Source organism: Trichomycterus rosablanca, chromosome 7 (genome assembly GCF_030014385.1).
Source record: "Trichomycterus rosablanca isolate fTriRos1 chromosome 7, fTriRos1.hap1, whole genome shotgun sequence".
In the NCBI taxonomy this organism is placed as follows: Eukaryota; Metazoa; Chordata; class Actinopteri; order Siluriformes; family Trichomycteridae; genus Trichomycterus; species Trichomycterus rosablanca.
In genome coordinates, this window is record NC_085994.1 from 2,248,701 (window position 1) to 2,269,613 (window position 20,913).

General features: G+C 41.7%; 1 protein-coding gene across 1 annotated transcript in view; it reads left to right on the forward strand.

Moving 5' to 3' along the window:
- The first annotated feature begins 1,074 nt into the window (after nt 1-1,074).
- Nucleotides 1,075-20,913, forward strand: part of sh3gl1b (SH3-domain GRB2-like 1b) — a 61,316-nt gene continuing 41,477 nt past the window's right edge. The window contains exon 1 of the mRNA XM_062998837.1: nt 1,075-1,421. Coding sequence (XP_062854907.1) covers nt 1,377-1,421 — 45 coding nt within the window. The 5' untranslated portion in view covers nt 1,075-1,376. The remainder of the gene's footprint in view (nt 1,422-20,913) is intronic.

A 20,913-nucleotide genomic window follows, 5' to 3' on the forward strand; every position in this document is an offset into this window, starting at 1 on the left:
TATAAGTTACACGTAAATTACAAGTAAGTAATGTCATTTTTAAATTGTGAATTGTGATTGCACTTATTGTATCTCCCCAATTGTTTAATTGTACTTTTTTATTCATTGCACATCAGCCCTGATGCCTCGATCTTTATTCTGGATCTGCTGCACCTAAAATAAAACGCTGATGAAGACTGAATTCAATTGTTAGTGTGAAAGCTTTACTTCATTTTATGATTAATGGTAAAGCTGCTCTCTCTCTCTCCATGTTCAAAAGTTATTTGTGAGGGCAAACTGACAGATGACTGAAGATGTTAATTATTTAAGCTGTAATTTACCCATTGAACGGGTCACCTTGGCCATCATCGCAACAATTGCCCCCCCTGAGAGATTTGTCAGGAGCCGCCACTGTTACATTTACATTTTCGGCATTTAGCAGACGCCTTTATTGAAAGCGACTTACATTATACAGTCTGAGCAATTAAGGGTTCAAGGGCCCAACAGCAGCAACCTGGCAGTGGTGGGGCTTGAACCTGCATCCTTTGGATTACTAGTCCTGTGCCTTAACCACTAGGCCACAGCTTAGCTTTATTTATATAAATAATAAAAAATAAATAAATAAATAAATAAATAAATAAATAAATAAATAAATAAATAAATAAATAAATAAATAAATAAATAAATAAATAAATAAATAAATAAATAAATAAATAAAAACAGCAAATGAATGATGAGGGCCAGTGATAGCTCAGTGGTGAAGGTACTGAACTAGTAAACAGAAGGTTGCCGGTTCAAGCCCCGCCACCACCAAGTTGCCACTGTTGGGTCCCTGAGCAAGGCCCTTAACCTCTTAATTGCTCATCGTGTTCAGCTCACTGTGTAAATCGTTTTGGATTAAAGCGTCTGCTGAAAATGTACAATGTAAATGAAAGAACGGCTGAATTGGAACGCTGCTGTGTTCTGGCCTGCAGGTGGCGGTGTTCTCCACTTTTAGCACTACAGGTTACGTGGCTTCAGCGCGCATGCGCAAGCAACAGCAACAGCAACTACAGAGTAGAAACCGCTAGATCTTCAGGCGCCGCTGGACTTAAATGTGCTTATAAAGTGTGGATACAATTATTAAACCCGGGATTAAAGAGCGTTTTGGGATTATTTTGACTGTTTTCGGATACGCGGTTGTGGATAAACGTATAAAGACAGCGTTTGTGAGGCCAGTGTTGAACGGTGGTTAATGGTTAATGTGTAGCGTTAGTGCGTTAGACTGAGTTTGAATGTTTTTAAATCGTAACGGTTCTTTTTTTTTTAAATTGTAACGGTTCTTTTTTTAAATTGTAACGGTTTTTTTCCAACGTTCGCCTCATTACCGCAGAGAATCGCCGCTATATTGCACTAAAATGTCTGTTGCGGGACTGAAGAAGCAATTCTACAAAGCCAGTCAGGTTTGTTCCAACTTTTCTTCTCCTCTTCAGTGCCAGATGCTTTAATAAAGACTCGCTGTTGCTGCTAAATCGAGCTGAAGTTGATCCATCTGCCAAAATATTTGAATTACTTACTTAATATAGTGTTATTGCATTGTAATCTAATATAGCAGGGTGGCGCAGTGTGTGAAAGGACTTTGGTTTGATTCCCACAGTCCTCTCTGTGTGTTCTTCCTGTCTTCTCGTGGGCTTCCCACTGGGTGCTCCGGTTTTCTCTCACAAGTCCAAAATCAATACAGTCAGACCAATTAGAGGTACTAGGTACTACCCTAAGTGTGAGAGTCTGGAATGTTTGCTGTTTTTTGCCCAATGAATCTGCCCCACTGCGACCCTGACCATGACAAAGAGTTGATAAAACAGTGATGATCAGCCATAACATTAAAACCACCTCCTTGTCCAGTTTATCAGCTCTACTTATCATATAGAAGCACTTCGTAGTTCTACGATTACTGACTGTAGTCAATATATTTCTCTACATACCTTCAATGGTCAGGACCCCCACAGAGCAGGTATTATTTAGGTGGTGGATGATTCTCAGCACTGCAGTGACACTGACATGGTGGTGGTGTGTTAGTGTGTGTTGTGCTGGTATGAGTGGATCAGACAAACCAGCGCTTCTGGAGTTTTTAAACACCGCGTCCACTCACTGTCCACTCTATTAGACACTCCTACCTAGTCGGTCCACCTTGTAGATGTAAAGTCAGAGACGATCGCTCATCTATTGCTGCTGTTTGAGTCGGTCATCTTCTAGACCTTCATCAGTGGTCACAGGACGCTGCCCACGGGGCGCTGTTGGCTGGATGTTTTTGGTTGGTGGACTATTCTCAGTCCAGCAGTGACAGTGAGGTGTTTAAAAACTTCAGCGGCACAACACACACTAACACACCAGCACCATGTCAGTGTCACTGCAGTGCTGAGAATGATCCACCACCTAAATAATACCTGCTCTGTGGTGGTCCTGTGGGGGTCCTGACCATTGAAGAACAGCATGAAAGGGGGCTAACAAAGCATGTAGAGAAACAGATAGACTACAGTCAGTAATTGTAGAACTACAAAGTGCTTCTATATGGTAAGTGGAGCTGATAAAATGGACAGTGAGTGTAGAAACAAGGAGGTGGTGTTAATGTTATGACTGATCGGTGTAGATTTTCAGTCCTGTAGTCAAGATGCAGAAAAATTTGGTTAAAGCTAAATTCTTCTCACTGTTGCATTTGATGTCGAAATGTCTGGACTGCAAAATGATTTAAACATTGTGGTCAAATTAGGAAATCATTCAACTACAGTTTGAGAAATCCAGAGCTGTGCTGGATTGTTTACTGGCATTTTTATGATACTCTGGTTTTATAGGGGAATCATGAAAGCAGAACAGGAAAGCTGTAAATATGCAATAACTAGGTTATATTAGCTATTTAACTTTGCGTCATCCTAATTATTGGTAGCCACGGTTGTTTCTTTAGATAGAATGTTGTTGTGGAGCTGCAAATATCTGCATTCATTAGATTAGAATTAGGTTGTTACTGGTGTTACTGGTATCCCTTTCTATAGTCTAACACAACACACACACTTCTGGGTTTGTACAAGTTGCAAATGTGTTATTAATCAAACGTTCAAAGTTGTAGTCTTCCATACGAGTCCAAAGATAAACAGTGCAGCAATGTACGTAACTGCTGCTGCTGTTTTCCTACAGGCGGCCATTTCAACAAAATATTACAGCTGCAAATTCAGGAATTTGTGCCAGAAATGTGTCAGAGTTAAATATTTTGTGCTGTGATTCCTGCCAAATATGCAAGCGACTAAAAGTACTTATCTAATTTAGCTGGCAAATGAAATGTGTGCACAGAGAACTTCCAGCTAACAAATGGAACCATCACTGACAGGTTGAGATACTAAGGTTTTGATGCGAGTCTGGTTGGTAATAGTGAGACGAGAATAATGGAATGCATGCATGTTAATACTGAAGGTCTTTGCTACACAGCCGTTGTGTGTTTATCACAATATGTTGTTTATAAAGGACTAAATGGGAATACTTTATGATTAGTGGATGTCCCAGAAATGGCTGGTGTTCTAGTGTGTGTGTTTACTATAACGCTGGGGTTTAGAGTGAGCCAGTCTGGATAATATGTTCCAGAAGATGTTGGTACACATGCTGGTAGAGGTGATTTAGCTGCAGATTTGATGATTGTATTTGAAACGTAATTCATTCTAATTTCTTTATCGTCCAGCTGAAGTCGAGTTTGTAATATGTTAGAATACGCACCTCCTTGTTTCTACACTCACTGTCCATTTTATCAGCTCCACTTACCATATAGAAGCACTTTGTAGTTCTACAATTACTGACTGTAGTCCATCTGTTTCTCTGCATACTGTTTAACCTGCTTTCACCCTGTTCTTCAATGGTCAGGACCACCACAGAGCAGGTATTATTTAGGTGGTGGATCATTCTCAGCACTGCAGTGACACTGACATGGTGGTGGTGTGTTAGTGTGTGTTGTGCTGGTACGAGTGGATCAGACACAGCAGCGCTGCTGGAGTTTTTAAACACCGTGTCCACTCACTGTCCACTCTATTAGACACTCCTACCTAGTCGGTCCACCTTGTAGATGTAAAGTCAGAGACGATCGCTCATCTATTGCTGCTGTTTGAGTCGGTCATCTTCTAGACCTTCATCAGTGCTCACAGGACGCTGTCGGCTGGATGTTTTTGGTTGGTGGACTATTCTTAGTCCGGCAGTGATAGTGAGGTGTTTAAAAACTCCAGCAGCGCCGCTGTGTCTGATCCACTCATACCTGCACAACACACACTAAGTGCTGAGAATCATCCACCACCTAAATAATACCTGCTCTGTGGTGGTCCTGTGGGGGTCCTGACCATTGAAGAACAGCATGAAAGGGAGCTAACAAAGCATGCAGAGAAACAGATGGACTACAGTCAGTAATTGTAGAACTACAAAGTGCTTCTATATGGTAAGTGGAGCTGATAAAATGGACAGTGAGTGTAGTAATGTTATGGCTGATCGGTGTATATCAATATTTATATGTTAATTTAAGTTTAAATAACAAAATAGTTTTGTACTTTGTAACATGTAATAGGACAGAAATATTATTTATACAGATAGGAGAGTTTGAAAGGTTAATGTTAGACTATGTGTATTAAATTTAATTAGCATTAATTAGCTCGATTCTTTTTGCCATCTTGTACAGCAGCATATAAAAGCTTTGTAGCTGTAAATGTGTACAAATGTTGTTTTTCTCTTTACAAGCGCAATGACTAACTGGGTTGGTACTGTGTTTCTGTGTTCTAACATCGGTTTTATGGGTAGACCAGTTAGGAAAGTATGTGCCACGTTTGCTATGACAGGCCTGGAAAACAGATCTAGGTCAGTGGATGTAAATATCAGGAGCTGAGCAGTAACGATACTCGCCGGCGCTGCAGTCAGGAATGTGCTGTAAGACCTAAAACATGCTGAGTCCACCTAACCACAGTTTCCTCCATGTGGCACCTTTTAAATGCCCCCATGTTTCTGCCCCTCAGCCAGTCTGGTTTAGGTTTGTTCTGTTTTGCTAGGCCTCAGGCTTCTGGGTGAGGTTGAGGTTTGGTTGAAATAAAAACCTCTCGCCGCCCACTGCTGTACTTTCATGGAAAACAGTCGCTTTATGGAACATTTTTCCCGGTCAGCTGAATACTTTCTGTTTACAATTAAGCTAAAGTGATTTCAACATGTTGGGGATACGAGGCAACCTGTTGTGTCAGACTCATTGGGTGTGTTCGAAAACCTAATGAGCTGCCTTGCTGTCTTACTGCCTACACAGGCAGCTGCCTCAGTAGAGAGGATTCTAATAAGTCAATGACTTATAAGGCAGGTTATCCGAACACGCTACTCAGACAGCTATTCCATCGGGTTTCGCATTTAGCATCTTGTCATTCAAACCAATGGGATGGAGTGGCACAGCGTGCTAGCATGTCAGCTAACATCTCTTCTCCCCATCTCCCTTTACGTACCGAAAACGGTTACATTCGCTGACGAGCCCGAACTTGCAAATAAAAACACTTATGCAAGTTTATACAAGTTAAAAATCAATAATATTTTATTTTTTTTATAATTTACTAAAAGCTGGTTTGTTCACTGTGTAAAGCTTTGATGGTACCACAGCAGCACCGGCGCCGTGCTGCACGTCTGTATCGTTTCATTACGCTTCTTAATCGTGGAGATCTTGGAATAGCGTATTTCTTAGTGAGTTCAGTTAGACCGCCGCGCACTTTGCTGCTTCTCATGTGAATGCGCCGGAGCGCCGTAACACTCACCACTGTGTTTACATGGTTTAGAATGTGCAGTAAGTGTTGAGTGAATGTGGAGGTTAGAATCGGGGCTCATTCTGTCGTTACTGTTCGTCAGACTTAATGAGACGTGGCTACATCTAACTATTTGATCTCTGCTGTAAGTTGAAGCACGTTGCTGTGTGTACAGAACAGCATGAACACGAGCTGCACTCTGTTTAATATGGAGCACCTGAGAATGGGATCATATGGACATAAACCCTGTTTACATTTAGTTCTGTGTTAGATTATTATATCGTACAGTTCGTTGTTAAAGTAAAAGAAGCTTAAATGAGATTCTGAATGACATTTTTGGAGGAAAATTAATTGTTAAGATTAATTGACTAATCCATAAAATAGTCTATAGATTAATCGATAGAAAAATCGTCGTTATTGGCAGCACTAATGGACAACAAGTAAAATTAGTCAAAGTAAAAAAAACAAACATTTTACTGTAGGAGTGTGGTGGTAACAGTCAGCCATGTTGGTGGTGGTGTGGAGGTGCTTTACTGCATGACCCCTCATTTCCTTTTTGCTGATATTAGTGGGAAACAGGGCTGTTTTCCTACTTCCTGTCAGGAACGCACACGGATCCCCCATGAGAGAGAAACCAGTGTCCAGATTGTCCGGGACAAAATGGAGACCCGTTCGTACTGGCTTCAGGCCGAAGTGGAACTGTGTGTTGGGCAGCACCGAACAGCTTTGTGTGCTCTCAGCTCAGCTGTCAGACTGATTGGACTGCAGTGGTGCTGCATGCAGCTCTTGGCAGCGATTCATTATAATCAATAAAACCCTGGCGGAGGCAAACGCGGGCAACAACAGGCCTGTCCCGGCCTCGTTCTCCTCCAGCGAGCTGCTCGGGGTTTCGCTCTCATCAGCGCTTAATAAAAACACTCCACAGTTATTCTACTGAATCACAACCACAAAATTTTCTGAGTGCAGACCAGTAAACGTTTAACACGGGACATTTCTAGGTCACTTTTAAATAAATGTTTCTTAAATGAAGCCCTAATCTAAATACTTACTTATTTTAGTTTTTTTTTTTAATCGAGAGGGTTCACATCTTTGAGGACATCAAAACAAGTCAAAAGTTTGCTTTGCTCTTTACATGTAAAGCCCTCCATGGTCTGTCCCTGGCCTACCTTATGCCAAGTTCACACTACACGACTTTCTGATTTGCCGGGTCGCTGTACAGTTCACACTACACGACTGATCGGCGATAGGGGGTCACACACTACACCGTCTATCACCAACTGGAATCACAGGCGAGCTTCTCTGCTCTCCCAAATATCGTTTTGTTACGAAAACAAACGCGAGATGTGACGAAAGGTTTAATGATACCACGTCCTAAAATGCACAAGTAGCGAGCGATCAAAGTTTGTGCACGTAAAAACAAAGAGAAAAAATAAATGAATCCTAGTGGATTTGGCTTGGATTGTTCTGTAGTGAGTTGGAGGTTAATAAATATTTTTGCAATGCAGCGTGGGTGTTTTGTAGAGAACGATAAGGTCAGAAATACTGTAAAACTTGTGTGTAACACCTGTGTATTATGATATAAACTATATTACGCCCCTGTACAGCCTTTTACACTCCTCCCCTGCGTTTCTTCTCACGCCGTATCTTGCGTTCTCATTGGCTGTTCGACACAGCACTCATTGCCAGTCGGGAAACACTCATCTGACATGCTAGATATCTCGATCCGGTCACCGAGCGCTCGGCGAGCCGCTCAGATCGAGTTGTTGAGCAGTTCACACATAGCGATTAAGAGCTGAGTTTTGATCGCCTACCAATCGCCGAGCGAAAATCAGGACAAAAATCGTGTTGCGTGAACTAGGCATTACAGCCCTGGGCCATTCCGCCGAATTGGTGCCATTTCCGTCCCCAGGACATTATATTTATAACTTTAATTGAGTAAAGTATCCTGCACACTGATCTAATTGCAAATTTAGGATATAATTTAAAATGTTCATAAAAACTCCCTATAACTCTGAATAAATATAGTATTTGTTCATGTCCCCACTCTCTAACACGACACTTTACAATAAAATATAATATAACGAGTAAAATCTGTCAGAAATCCTTTTTTCCAGCAGTGTTTGGTGACTCTAGATCCCGTTTATGTTTTAATATTTATTTTTCATAATAAATGTAAAAATCCATGTTTTAGTCACTTAGTCCTGTTACCCTCACATATTCACATATTCATCCTCCTGATAAATGTAGAAATTTTCTCTTCACATAAGTCACATTTTGAACAGAAATGTACATAATCTGTATCTACTGAAGGTCACGGGAAGAGCATTAGTAGGTTCTCCCTTTTTCTTCTGTATGTTTGATAATATTGTAACTCGGACTGAGAAGATTCATCTCCACATTCATTCCTGTTGCCTACATTTATTCTTAGTTCTTATTTGTTTATTTCAAAAATGTTAAAAAAAAAAAAAAATCACTACTGTGCCCAGTGTTCTTATGCTTTAGCATGTTCTCCATGCTGCTATATTTCATGTATGTACTAATTCTAGGTTAAAAACTTAGTCCTGTTACTTTCAGTTCAGTTATGCCCGGTTCACACTACACGATTTTTGCCCTGATTTTCGCTCGCTGACTGGTCGGCAATACGGTGTGAGGGGAAACGCAGGGGAGGAGTGTAAAAAGGTGGGACGGGGCGTAATGTAGTTTATATCAGAATACATCAGCACACACACGTTTTACAGTATTTCTAACTGTATCGTTCTCTACATAACACCCACGCTGCATTGCAAACAATATTTATTAACCTCTAACTCACTACAGAACAGACGCCCCCTGCTGGTCGTGTAGCCAAATCCACTCAGATTCATTTATTTTTCCTCTTTGATTTTACGCTGCACATCAGCGCACAAACTTTGATCTCTCATTTACATTTACATTTACATTTTCAGCATTTAGCAGACGCTTTTATCCAAAGCGACTTACACAGTGAGCGGAACACAATGAGCAATTGAGGGTTAAGGGCCTTGCTCAGGGACCCAACAGTGGCAACTTGGAGGTGGCGGGGTTTGAACCGGCAACCTTCTGCTTACTTGTCCAGTACCTTAACCACTGAGCTATCACTGGCTACCACTGGCTCTCGCTACTTGTTGACGTGTATTTCTGGACGTGGTATCATTAAACCCCTCGTCACTTCTCACGTTTGTTTTCGTGACAGAACGTAGTTTGGGAGACCAGAGAAGCTCGCCTGAGATTCCAGTTGGTGATAGATGGTGTAGTGTGTCACCCCCTATCGCCGATCAGTCGTGTAGTGTGAAAGCCCAACCGACTTAAAAGACTCCCGATTACAAGAGATCCGTCGTGTAGTGTAAACTGTACAGAGACCTGACCACTTGGAAAGTCATGTAGTGTGAACTTGGCATAACTCATACACAGCTCATCTTCCACTTAGAAACCTTGTTAAAGTGAAACAAAGGTGCCTGCGACTGACCCAAACACATTCTGAGTAGTTAAGTGTGTGATACTGGATTCAGTGTTGAACAAAGATAAAAAAAGAAGTGTAATTTTATCGCCTCTCACTAGACTCTCCTCAGTGGGTGGCAGATCGTTCAGTGCTGTTGGTCCTAAGCTTTGGAACTCTCTGCCTCAATCTCTGTGTGATTGCGCTAGTGTTTCTTCTGTTAAGTCTCTCCTGAAGACTTAGTTCTTTTCAGTCAGTATTTCTGTGTTTCCTCTCCTGAAAAGTGACCTTGAGATTGTGAAAGGCGCTACATAAATAAAACCTGCTATTATTATTACACATGTAACGTTGTGTGTGCTATGACTTCAGAATTCTGTTTACGTAATTTCTACAGCTTTCTGTTTATCTGAATGAATGAATGAATGAATGAAACACAACTTCTTGAAGCTCTGTCCAGATCTTAGAGAGTAGTTTAGAGCAACTGTAAGTCCCAAGCTAATCTATACTAACAGTTGTCTGTAAGTATAATGTACACGTGGAACAGTGGTCTCCTCGTTAGAGTTGAATAAAAGACCCAAACTGAGAGCGCATTTGGTTGGTCTGATGTAATTTAAGAACCAAGAAGCAAGTCTGTCATGAAGTAAGAGCTGCTGGTACATGATCATGTGTCCAAAGTCGATCAAGCTTTACGTTGCTATGAGCTTGGTGGCTGCAGTGCAAGAAAGAATCACCCACATTAGTTTCAGTCTCAAATCTTTGAGCTTTAACCTTTTTTGGTTATTTTGGCCAGACTGGCTAGTTGGCGTAGTGTACTTGGAGTTGAAAGGTGAAGCATTTAAACCCAACAACTCTGCACCTACTGGGACTGTTTAGAGAAAGTGGATTTGGAGGTCTTGGATTATGAATGCAGGACATTGTTCTAAACTTTTGTAAACACATTTTTTTTTCCTACAGCAGTATTTTTCTGACTCTTGGTACCAAGAGATTTGGGTTTTTGTTGCACTCTGTCTTCTGATCACACGCTAACAGCTCAGCAAACGCAGATCGCAGGGTGTAGAACAACATTATAATCAATAACTTGCCATAAGCCAGACAGGCTCAGTTGGCTGTGCCCGAGTGATGGGAAGGTCGAACAGCTTTGAGTGTTTAACTGTGCAGTTGGGGCGGCACGGTGGCCGAGTGGGCAGCGCTGTCGTCTCACAGCAAGACGGTCCTGGGTTCGATCCCCAAGGCGGGGCGGTCCGGGTCCTTTCTGTGTGGAGTTTGCATGTTCTCCCCGTGTCTGCGTGGGTTTCCTCCGGAAGCTCCGGTTTCCTCCCACAGTCCAAAGACGTGCAAGTGAGGTGAACTGGAGATACAAAATTGTCCATGACCGTGTTTGATATGAACCTTGTGTAATGAGTAACTACCGTTCCTGTCATGAATGTAACCAAAGTGTAAAACATGACGTTAAAATCATAATAAACAAACAGCAAACGGTGCAGTTGCGCCCTCTGCTGTGTGGTCGATGCATCTGCACTAGTGTTGGCGTATTTGTACCAGCTGGCGACTGGGTACGGCGTGTCAGCTGGGCTGTATGATAGTCCCAGTCCTTGCAGCAGTGGGATTAGGTTAGTGTGGGTATAAACTGTTGTACAGTATATCAAAATCTGCCCCTAATACCGCTATTAAGTCTTTAATATGATTCCAGTTCACTTAAGCAGATGCACCGACACCCCTGCATCAGTTACATGGACAGGACTGTGCAAACTGAAAGTTAAAACCTATAATGATTCATGCTGCAGTTTCATCTGGTGATGTTAGGGGATCTGAATCTGTTCTAATTTGGAAAAGCCCCGTGCGAGGAGACCTTTCACAGTGACCCCAGTCTGGCACCGGTGTGTGTACGGCGCTGTGGTTTAGAGTTGCAGCTTTTATTTGAGTCGGCACCTTCAGAAGCGTCACTTCTTCATATTAAATATTAATCCTGCCTCTCATACGCCACCTGACAACCAGCGTCCAGATCCCAGAAGCAGAAAAAAAAGTCTCTCTAGACGGACACACGCAGGTCAACTGAAGATTTATCTTCTCTGACCTTTAACCCGTGTTGATAAGTGGTAGAAGAAAAGGATTGACCACAGGTTGACTGATTTGCAAAGACTTTTTAATTATGTGGATACATGAGGGTTTACACACACACACACACACACACACACACACACCTGTGCGTCTGAACTGCAAAATAGAGCAGCTCAAATAACACATGAATAATATATTAATGTAGATCTTAATGTAGGTCATATTTATTCAAGTCAGCTCACAGCAAGAAGGTCTTGGGTTTGATTCCCAGGTGGAGCGATCAGGGTCCTTTCTGTGTGAAGTTTTCTATGTGGGTTTCCTCCCGGTGCCATACGCATCAAAAGTGTGTGGACACCCTTCCTTAAAATGAATTTTAGGTGTTTTGCCACACCTACAACTAACAGCTGTGTAACGTGAATGATAAAAAAAAATAACTTATACGCTTTGACCCGTGTGCACAAATCAGAGACGCGCTGCCTTTCATGTTGTGTTTCTTGCGGTCACTTAGTTAAGAGGAGTTCTGCGTTTCTAGCAGAGATGGGGACTCACAGCGACTTCAGACTCGACTCGGACTCGTTTCAAATGACTCTGGCTCGGCTCATGACTCGTAAACAACAAGAGTCTCTAGCGTCAGCATGTGTTAACGTCAGTTACGGTTGACAATGAACCCGTTATGGCCGCCTTAACCCACAACACACGCAACGTGTAAATGTTCCAGCCAGCTTCCGGTGTAGTGATGAAGCGTCGCTCCCTACTCCCTACACAGTCTGAAGTTCACTTCATTTGAACATTCTTGTTACCTTTGGATCAGAATCTCACTTAAAATGGTGGAATACCCTACGTAGTGCACGTCACAGGAACGACCGGGGTGAATGGAACGCTCCTACAGAATCGGCGCTGATGGTTGAAAGACGCTTTCTGAACCAATCAGAGCTTCTGATTGTAATTGTTAGTAAGAAATGCTGTTATTTGCATTTATTCAGTTTGCGTCACACAGATGACGTGGTAATGAAACGCTCGATCGGCTTTCTAACGACTTCCTGTTTTACTTCATGACCGGGAAAAGTTTGGATTTATTTATATTCACAAAATAACGGATTCTGTTCCTAATGGGACGCACGCTTATAAATGTAATTGCATCTGGAAGAACAGAAGCTCAGGTAAGCAGCGGTTATGATGTTTTTGCTGTGTTTGGGATTTTGGCCGCTGTGCCGTGATTTATCGAGCGCTTTTGTTCTATAATGAAAACAAAACGTATCAGTTGAAGCTTTTAACTGGAACCTTCTTGTTACAGAAATTACATTCATTTACACAATGAGGAGGAAAGTGAAGACACGAAGTAACATTTCCAATATATGTTTTGTGTTTATTATATTGACTCGTGACTTGACTCGGACTCTAGCATAAAGACTCGTGACTTGACTCGGACTCGTATTTTGTGACTTGTGAACCTCTCTGGTTTCTAGCATGAAAAGTTCTTAATATAAATCAGTTTCTCTTCAGTCTGTTGTAAATAAACGGCACTTTTTAGTGACCGTTTACAGAATAGAGTGAATAATCATCAACAGCTAAATCTTTCCTGCTGGACCCTTTCTTACAGTCCCTCAATATTTTTGAGCAATGACTAGGGCTGTCGCGGTGAAAGAATTTCCCCTTGCGATATTCAGCCTGTCTTAATATCGCGGTATGCGATAATATCGCCTTTTTTTTTTCTTTTTTTAAATGACTTAATTTATCTGGATTTTAGAGCTATATAAACAAGCTTTATTGTTAGGCTATGATTCGGTATATTATTGCTTTATAATGACAAAGATGAGACAGCTTTAAGACCAATCAAATGTGTGTTTATTGTTAAATCTAGCCTAGGCTAGATATACACTGTGAAACGAAAAAAAAGTGTTTAGGCTAAATATTTTAAATGCACATCTAATCAAAATATGGTAAAAAAAATAGAATAAAGAATAAAGTCTGTAAGAGTTTAAACCTGCGTTATCATGCGCGCTAGAAGAACCAACATGTTCACCTGATGTGGTTTAGAGAGGATCTGAGTGGGGTAGTGATGTTCCCGGCGTTACCGATGTTACACTAATTCACACGTGTACTGATCCTGCATGCGACTTTACAGATCAAAGCAAATCTAGCCTGGTTGTCGCGTCACTATTAACCATCTATTTAGTAGGTATAATTAACATAACAATATAATATATAAAATAATACTACATTTTAAGTTATTATTCGTTTCAATACATTTTTATTCAACGAAAAAATACATTTAAATCATTTCAGCAAGCCAGCAAGAGAATATTTGCAGGCTGCAATGCCATATTAACCCTCATTAAGTGTTTTAGTTCGCCAAGGCTTTTTTAAGGTTTGAATATAGTCTAAATTACAAGTATTTTATTGAGTGTGAACTCAATTTGATCATTAATAAACTTGCCTGTAATTTCTGTTGCCATTAACCGTTTCCATCCAAACATTTCGCAAGTGTAATGCGCATTTATGAAATATCGGCAGAAAAAAAAGCGGAAAATGTTGCGTTTCCATCAACTACAGTTATGTGAAAAAACCTTTACATGACGTGAGAGACGTCGGGCAGAACGAGCAATGGCCCGTCTAATGTGGGCGACGTTCACCTCGCATCTGGGAACGTAAAACGCACTAAACAATTTTGGGAGCACATCGTGCAGAACCATTTTTCAAACGAGCTTTGGATCAAGAATTTCAGAATGTCAAAATCAGCCTTTGATGAGCTATGATCGGGTCATCTGTAGAGCCAAAAGTTTACAGTCACCGGCCACCCGTGCCAACTGAAAAGAGGATTGCTATTGCCTTATACAAGTAGTAGTGGGCGAGACGTTCGGCGTGAGCGTAACAACAGTTCACCATAGTGTATACGCTGTATGCCAAGCAATAACATCAAAACCAATTAAACATTACGTCGTATTACCAAATGCGCAGGAGGCAGAAGAAATAGCGCAGCGTAATTACGCAGCGCATCATATACCACAGGTGTACGCTGCACTGGATGGTACACACATTCCAATCCTCCCTCCAGCAGTCGGGTACAGGGGCTATGTACATAGAAGGGATGGCCATTGATTGTTTTGCAGGCACTTGTGGATGACCAGTTGTTGATTCGTGATGTATGTGTTGGCTTTCTCAGCAGCGCACATAACGCAGCAGTTATTAAAACATCACACCTTTTCAGGTACACTACACATGTTGACAGTGATTCAGTTTTAATATATATATATATATACAGTGTATCACAAAAGTGAGTACACCCCTCACATTTCTGCAGATATTTAAGTATATCTTTTCATGGGACAACACTGACAAAATGACACTTTAACACAATGAAAAGTAGTCTGTGTGCAGCTTATATAACAGTGTAAATTTATTCTTCCCTCAAAATAACTCAATATACAGCCATTAATGTCTAAACCACCGGCAACAAAAGTGAGTACACCCCTTAGTGAAAGTTCCTGAAGTGTCAATATTTTGTGTGGCCACCATTATTTCCCAGAACTGCCTTAACTCTCCTGGGCATGTAGTTTACCAGAGCTTCACAGGTTGCCACTGGAATGCTTTTCCACTCCTCCATGATGACATCACGGAGCTGGCGGATATTCGAGACTTTGCGCTCCTCCACCTTCCGCTTGAGGATGCCCCAAAGATGTTCTATTGGGTTTAGGTCTGGAGACATGCTTGGCCAGTCCATCACCTTTACCTTCAGCCTCTTCAATAAAGCAGTGGTCGTCTTAGAGGTGTGTTTGGGGTCATTATCATGCTGGAACACTGCCCTGCAACCCAGTTTCCGGAGGTAGGGGATCATGCTCTGCTTCAGTATTTCACAGTACATATTGGAGTTCATGTGTCCCTCAATGAAATGTAACTCCCCAACACCTGCTGCACTCATGCAGCCCCAGAACATGGCATTCCCACCACCATGCTTGACTGTAGGCATGACACACTTATCTTTGTACTCCTCACCTGATTGCCACCACACATGCTTGAGACCATCTGAACCAAACAAATTAATCTTGGTCTCATCAGACCATAGGACATGGTTCCAGTAATCCATGTCCTTTGTTGACATGTCTTCAGCAAACTGTTTGCGGGCTTTCTTGTGTAGAGACTTCAGAAGAGGCTTCCTTCTGGGGTGACAGCCATGCAGACCAATTTGATGTAGTGTGCGGCGTATGGTCTGAGCACTGACAGGCTGACCCCCCACCTTTTCAATCTCTGCAGCAATGCTGACAGCACTCCTGCGCCTGTCTTTCAAAGACAGCAGTTGGATGTGACGCTGAGCACGTGCACTCAGCTTCTTTGGACGACCAACGTGAGGTCTGTTCTGAGTGGACCCTGCTCTTTTAAAACGCTGGATGATCTTGGCCACTGTGCTGCAGCTCAGTTTCAGGGTGTTGGCAATCTTCTTGTAGCCTTGGCCATCTTCATGTAGCGCAACAATTCGTCTTTTAAGATCCTCAGAGAGTTCTTTGCCATGAGGTGCCATGTTGGAACTTTCAGTGACCAGTATGAGAGAGTGTGAGAGCTGTACTACTAAATTGAACACACCTGCTCCCTATGCACACCTGAGACCTAGTAACACTAACAAATCACATGACATTTTGGAGGGAAAATGACAAGCAGTGCTCAATTTGGACATTTAGGGGTGTAGTCTCTTAGGGGTGTACTCACTTTTGTTGCCGGTGGTTTAGACATTAATGGCTGTATATTGAGTTATTTTGAGGGAAGAATAAATTTACACTGTTATATAAGCTGCACACAGACTACTTTTCATTGTGTCAGAGTGTCATTTTGTCAGTGTTGTCCCATGAAAAGATATACTTAAATATCTGCAGAAATGTGAGGGGTGTACTCACTTTTGTGATACACTGTATATGCGTGTGTGTGTGACTTAGAGCTTGAAACGTCATCGTTTATTCGCTTTTTTCGCATTTCGGCGATGCGAAATTTTTAGCTTTTCCATCCAGGTGTTTTAATGCGCAGTTTTCAAAATTCGCAAAAAGTTGGTGGATGGAAAACCGTCTAGTGTTTCCATCTTAAAACACAAAGCCTGTCACTCAGCAGCAACGCATGTGAACAGTTTGCAGGAAAATGACGCACTTAGCTCTTTTTCATTATGAATTTATTTAACATTTATTATGCCCGATTGTAAAAACAAGATGGACCCTGCAAAAAAACCAAAAAAAAAAAAAACCCGTGAATATCTCGGTTGCTTGGCATGCCCTGCGGTTGGCTGGTCTATACCGCGATATTTCAAAATTGCGGTTAGCGCGACAGCCCTAGCAATGACACACATGAGCAAGTGTTTTATTGGAAATTTCTGGCTGTAATTTCATTTGATTTTTATGCAACAGCCTTCCAAAGTAAAAAATAAAATGCAATTTTAATGAGCATGATTGTTTCTGCCAGAAAAGTCGTTCCACCACATGTGGCTTGTTGCTTTATAGAAAAATAGTATTTAACTTCCTCAATCAATGTAGGAAGTATCAGTTATAAATTATATAAGATAAGATATAATTTTATTATCCCACAGGGGGTAATTTGTATGAGCTATTATAAATGTACCAGGGGGTTACAGGGTTGGCAGGGGTGCTAATCTTGGTTTCTCTTTTTATCTTTCGCTCTTTATTTAATTCCTTTTTTAATTTATTTAACGCTTTATAATAAAATATTTATTTTGAACTACAAAAGGAAACAAGCTACGGAAAAACCATTAATACCAGTGTCTGATGTAGTGATATTTCTGTTCTATAACAAAAAAGTAGTAGAAGAGTGTTTAACTGGGCTGACTGCTGCTCTAATCTTATTATCTATAACCGTATTGTTTACTCTCATCTTAAAATAATGATCATTATTTGTACTACAAGATAAATAACATGGATCTTAATCATCTAAACGTTTAGGTGAAACAAGCTACAAAATTAACAGCAGTGCGTCAACTACACCAACACTAACATAAATCGCCGCTCAGGTGGCACAGTGGTAAAATTCACTAGCACACCAGAGCTGGGCTTTCAAATACATCGTAGCGAATCTCAGCTCTGTCATCCGGCTGGGCTGGACGGCTATATGATCAACGTTTGGCTGTTGTTCATCCTGGGAGGGAGCCGGATAGGGACCTCGTTACTGATGCAATCTTTATTGTACAATCTTAAGTCTGTCAGTGGACGGACTGCACACATTCGTTGTTCATTTGATGCTGTTTCATGTTGCTGCTATATTATTCTTATTCTATGTCTATATACAGTGTATCACAAAAGTGAGTACACCCCTCACATTTCAGCAAATATTTCATTATATCTTTTCATGGGACAACACTATAGACATGAAACTTGGATATAACTTAGAGTAGTCAGTGTACAACTTGTATAGCAGTGTAGATTTACTGTCTTCTGAAAATAACTCAACACACAGCCATTAATGTCTAAATAGCTGGCAACATAAGTGAGTACACCCCACAGTGAACATGTCCAAATTGTGCCCAAATGTGTCGTTGTCCCTCCCTGGTGTCATGTGTCAAGGTCCCAGGTGTAAATGGGGAGCAGGGCTGTTAAATTTGGTGTTTTGGGTACAATTCTCTCATACTGGCCACTGGATATTCAACATGGCACCTCATGGCAAAGAACTCTCTGAGGATGTGAGAAATAGAATTGTTGCTCTCCACAAAGATGGCCTGGGCTATAAGAAGATTGCTAACACCCTGAAACTGAGCTACAGCATGGTGGCCAAGGTCATACAGCGGTTTTCCAGGACAGGTTCCACTCGGAACAGGCTTCGCCAGGGTCGACCAAAGAAGTTGAGTCCACGTGTTCGGCGTCATATCCAGAGGTTGGCTTTAAAAAATAGACACATGAGTGCTGCCAGCATTGCTGCAGAGGTTGAAGACGTGGGAGGTCAGCCTGTCAGTGCTCAGACCATACGCCGCACACTGCATCAACTCGGTCTGCATGGTCGTCATCCCAGAAGGAAGCTGACGCACAAGAAAGCCAGCAAACAGTTTGCTGAAAACAAGCAGTCCAAGAACATGGATTACTGGAATGCCCTGTGGTCTGACGAGACCAAGATAAACTTGTTTGGCTCAGATGGTGTCCAGCATGTGTGGCGACGCCCTGGTGAGAAGTACCAAGACAACTGTATCTTGCCTACAGTCAAGCATGGTGGTGGTAGCATCATGGTCTTGGGCTGCATGAGTGTTGCTGGCACTGGGGAGCTGCAGTTCATTGAGGGAAACATGAATTTCAACATGTACTGTGACATTCTGAAACAGAGCATGATCCCCTCCCTTCAAAAACTGGGCCTCATGGCAGTTTTCCAACAGGATAACGACCCCAAACACAACCTCCAAGATGACAACTGCCTTGCTGAGGAAGCTGAAGGTAAAGGTGATGGACTAAACCCAATTGAGCACCTGTGGCGCATCCACAAGTGGAAGGTGGAGGAGTTCAAGGTGTCTAACATCCACCTGCTCCGTGATGTCATCATGGAGGAGTGGAAGAGGATTCCAGTAGCAACCTGTGCAGCTCTGGTGAACTCCATGCCCAGGAGGGTTAAGGCAGTGCTGGATAATAATGGTGGTCACACAAAATATTGACACTTTGGGCACAATTTGGACATGTTCACTGTGGGGTGTACTCACTTATGTTGCCAGCCATTTAGACATTAATGGCTGTGTGTTGAGTTATTTTCAGAAGACAGTAAATCTACACTGCTATACAAGCTGTACACTGACTACTCTAAGTTATATCTAAGTTTCATGTCTATAGTGTTGTCCCATGAAAAGATATAATAAAATATTTGCAGAAATGTGAGGGGTGTACTCACTTTTGTGATACACTGTATATATACAGTGAAGCCCGAAATTATTCATACCCCTGGCAAATTTTGACTTAAAGTTACTTTTATTCAACCAGCAATTTTTTTTTTGACCAGAAATGACACAGGTGTCTTCCAGAAGATAATAAGACGATGTACAAGAGGCATCATTATGGAAAAAAATATTTCCCAGCTTTTATTTACATTTGAACAAAAAGTGGCATGTCCAAAATTATTCATACCCTTTGCAAACTGTCACAGTCTATGGGAAAATCCAAAGTTCTATACCATTCCAAATAGTCCAAGCTGTTCTAAAGCATCCTAATTACCCTGATTCATTGGGAACAGCTGTTTTAATCAACTCAACAGGTGAAAAACAGCAACTCTCTGCAGTTGGTTTGTGGACAGTCATGGCTAAGACAAAGGAGCTCACTAAGGACCTGCGGCTGTGCATTGTGGCAGCTCACAAGTCAGGAAAGGGCTATAAGGCCATATCTAAATGTTTTCAAGTTCCAGTGGCTACAGTGCAAAGTATTATTAAAAAATACAAGACATTCCGCACTGTGGAAAATCTCAGAGGACGTGGTCGGAAGCCAAAAGTGACACCTGTGCTGGCCAGGAGGATAGTGAGAGAGGTGAAAAAGAATCCAAGGATCACCACCAAGGCCATCCTGGTGAATCTGGGTTCTGCTGGTGGCAACGTCTCAAGGCAGACAGTCCAACGGACACTGCACACTGCTGGGTTCCACGGACGCAGACCAAGGAGGACGCCACTTCTCCAGAAAAGGCACACAAAAGCTCGCTTGGCCTTTGCAAATGCTCATCTGGACAAAGAAGAAGACTTCTGGTCTTCTGTTTTATGGTCAGATGAAACAAAAATTTAATTGTTTGGCCACAATGATGTATCCTTCATTTGGCGTAAAAAAGGAGAAGCCTTCAACCCTAAGAACACCATCCCCACTGTCAAACATGGTGGTGGGAACCTAATGATTTGGGGGTGTTTTTCAGCCAATGGACCAGGGAACCTAATCACAGTAAACGGCATCATGAAAAAAGATCAATACATCAAGATTCTCAACAACAACATCAGGCAGTCTGCAGAGAAACTTGGCCTTGGGCACCAGTGGACATTTCAGCACGACAACGACCCAAAACACACAGCAAAAGTGGTGAAGAAATGGTTAGCGGACAAAAACATTAACATTTTGCAGTGGCCCAGCCAGAGTCCTGACTTGAATCCAATTGAGAATCTGTGGAGGGAGCTAAAGATCAGGGTGATGGCAAGGAGACCCTCCAACCTGAAAGAGTTGGAGCTCATCGCTAAAGATGAATGGGCAAAAATACCAGTGGAGACATGCAAAAAGCTGGTCAGCAATTATAGGAAGCGTTTGATTGCTGTAATAGCCAATAAAGGCTTTTCTATTAATTATTGAGAAGGGTATGAATAATTTTGGACATGCCACTTTTTGTTCAAATGTAAATAAAAGCTGAGAAATATTTTTTTCCATAATGATGCCTCTTGTACATCGTCTTATTATCTTCTGGGAGACGCCTGTGTCATTTCCGGTCCAAAAAAAAAATTGCTGGTTGAATAAAAGTAACTTTAAGTCAAAATTTGCCAGGGGTATGAATAATTTCGGGCTTCACTGTATATATATATATATATATATATATACAGTGTATCACAAAAGTGAGTACACCCCTCACATTTCTGCAAATATTTCATTATATCTTTTCATGGGACAACACTATAGACATGAAACTTGGATATAACTTAGAGTAGTCAGTGTACAACTTGTATAGCAGTGT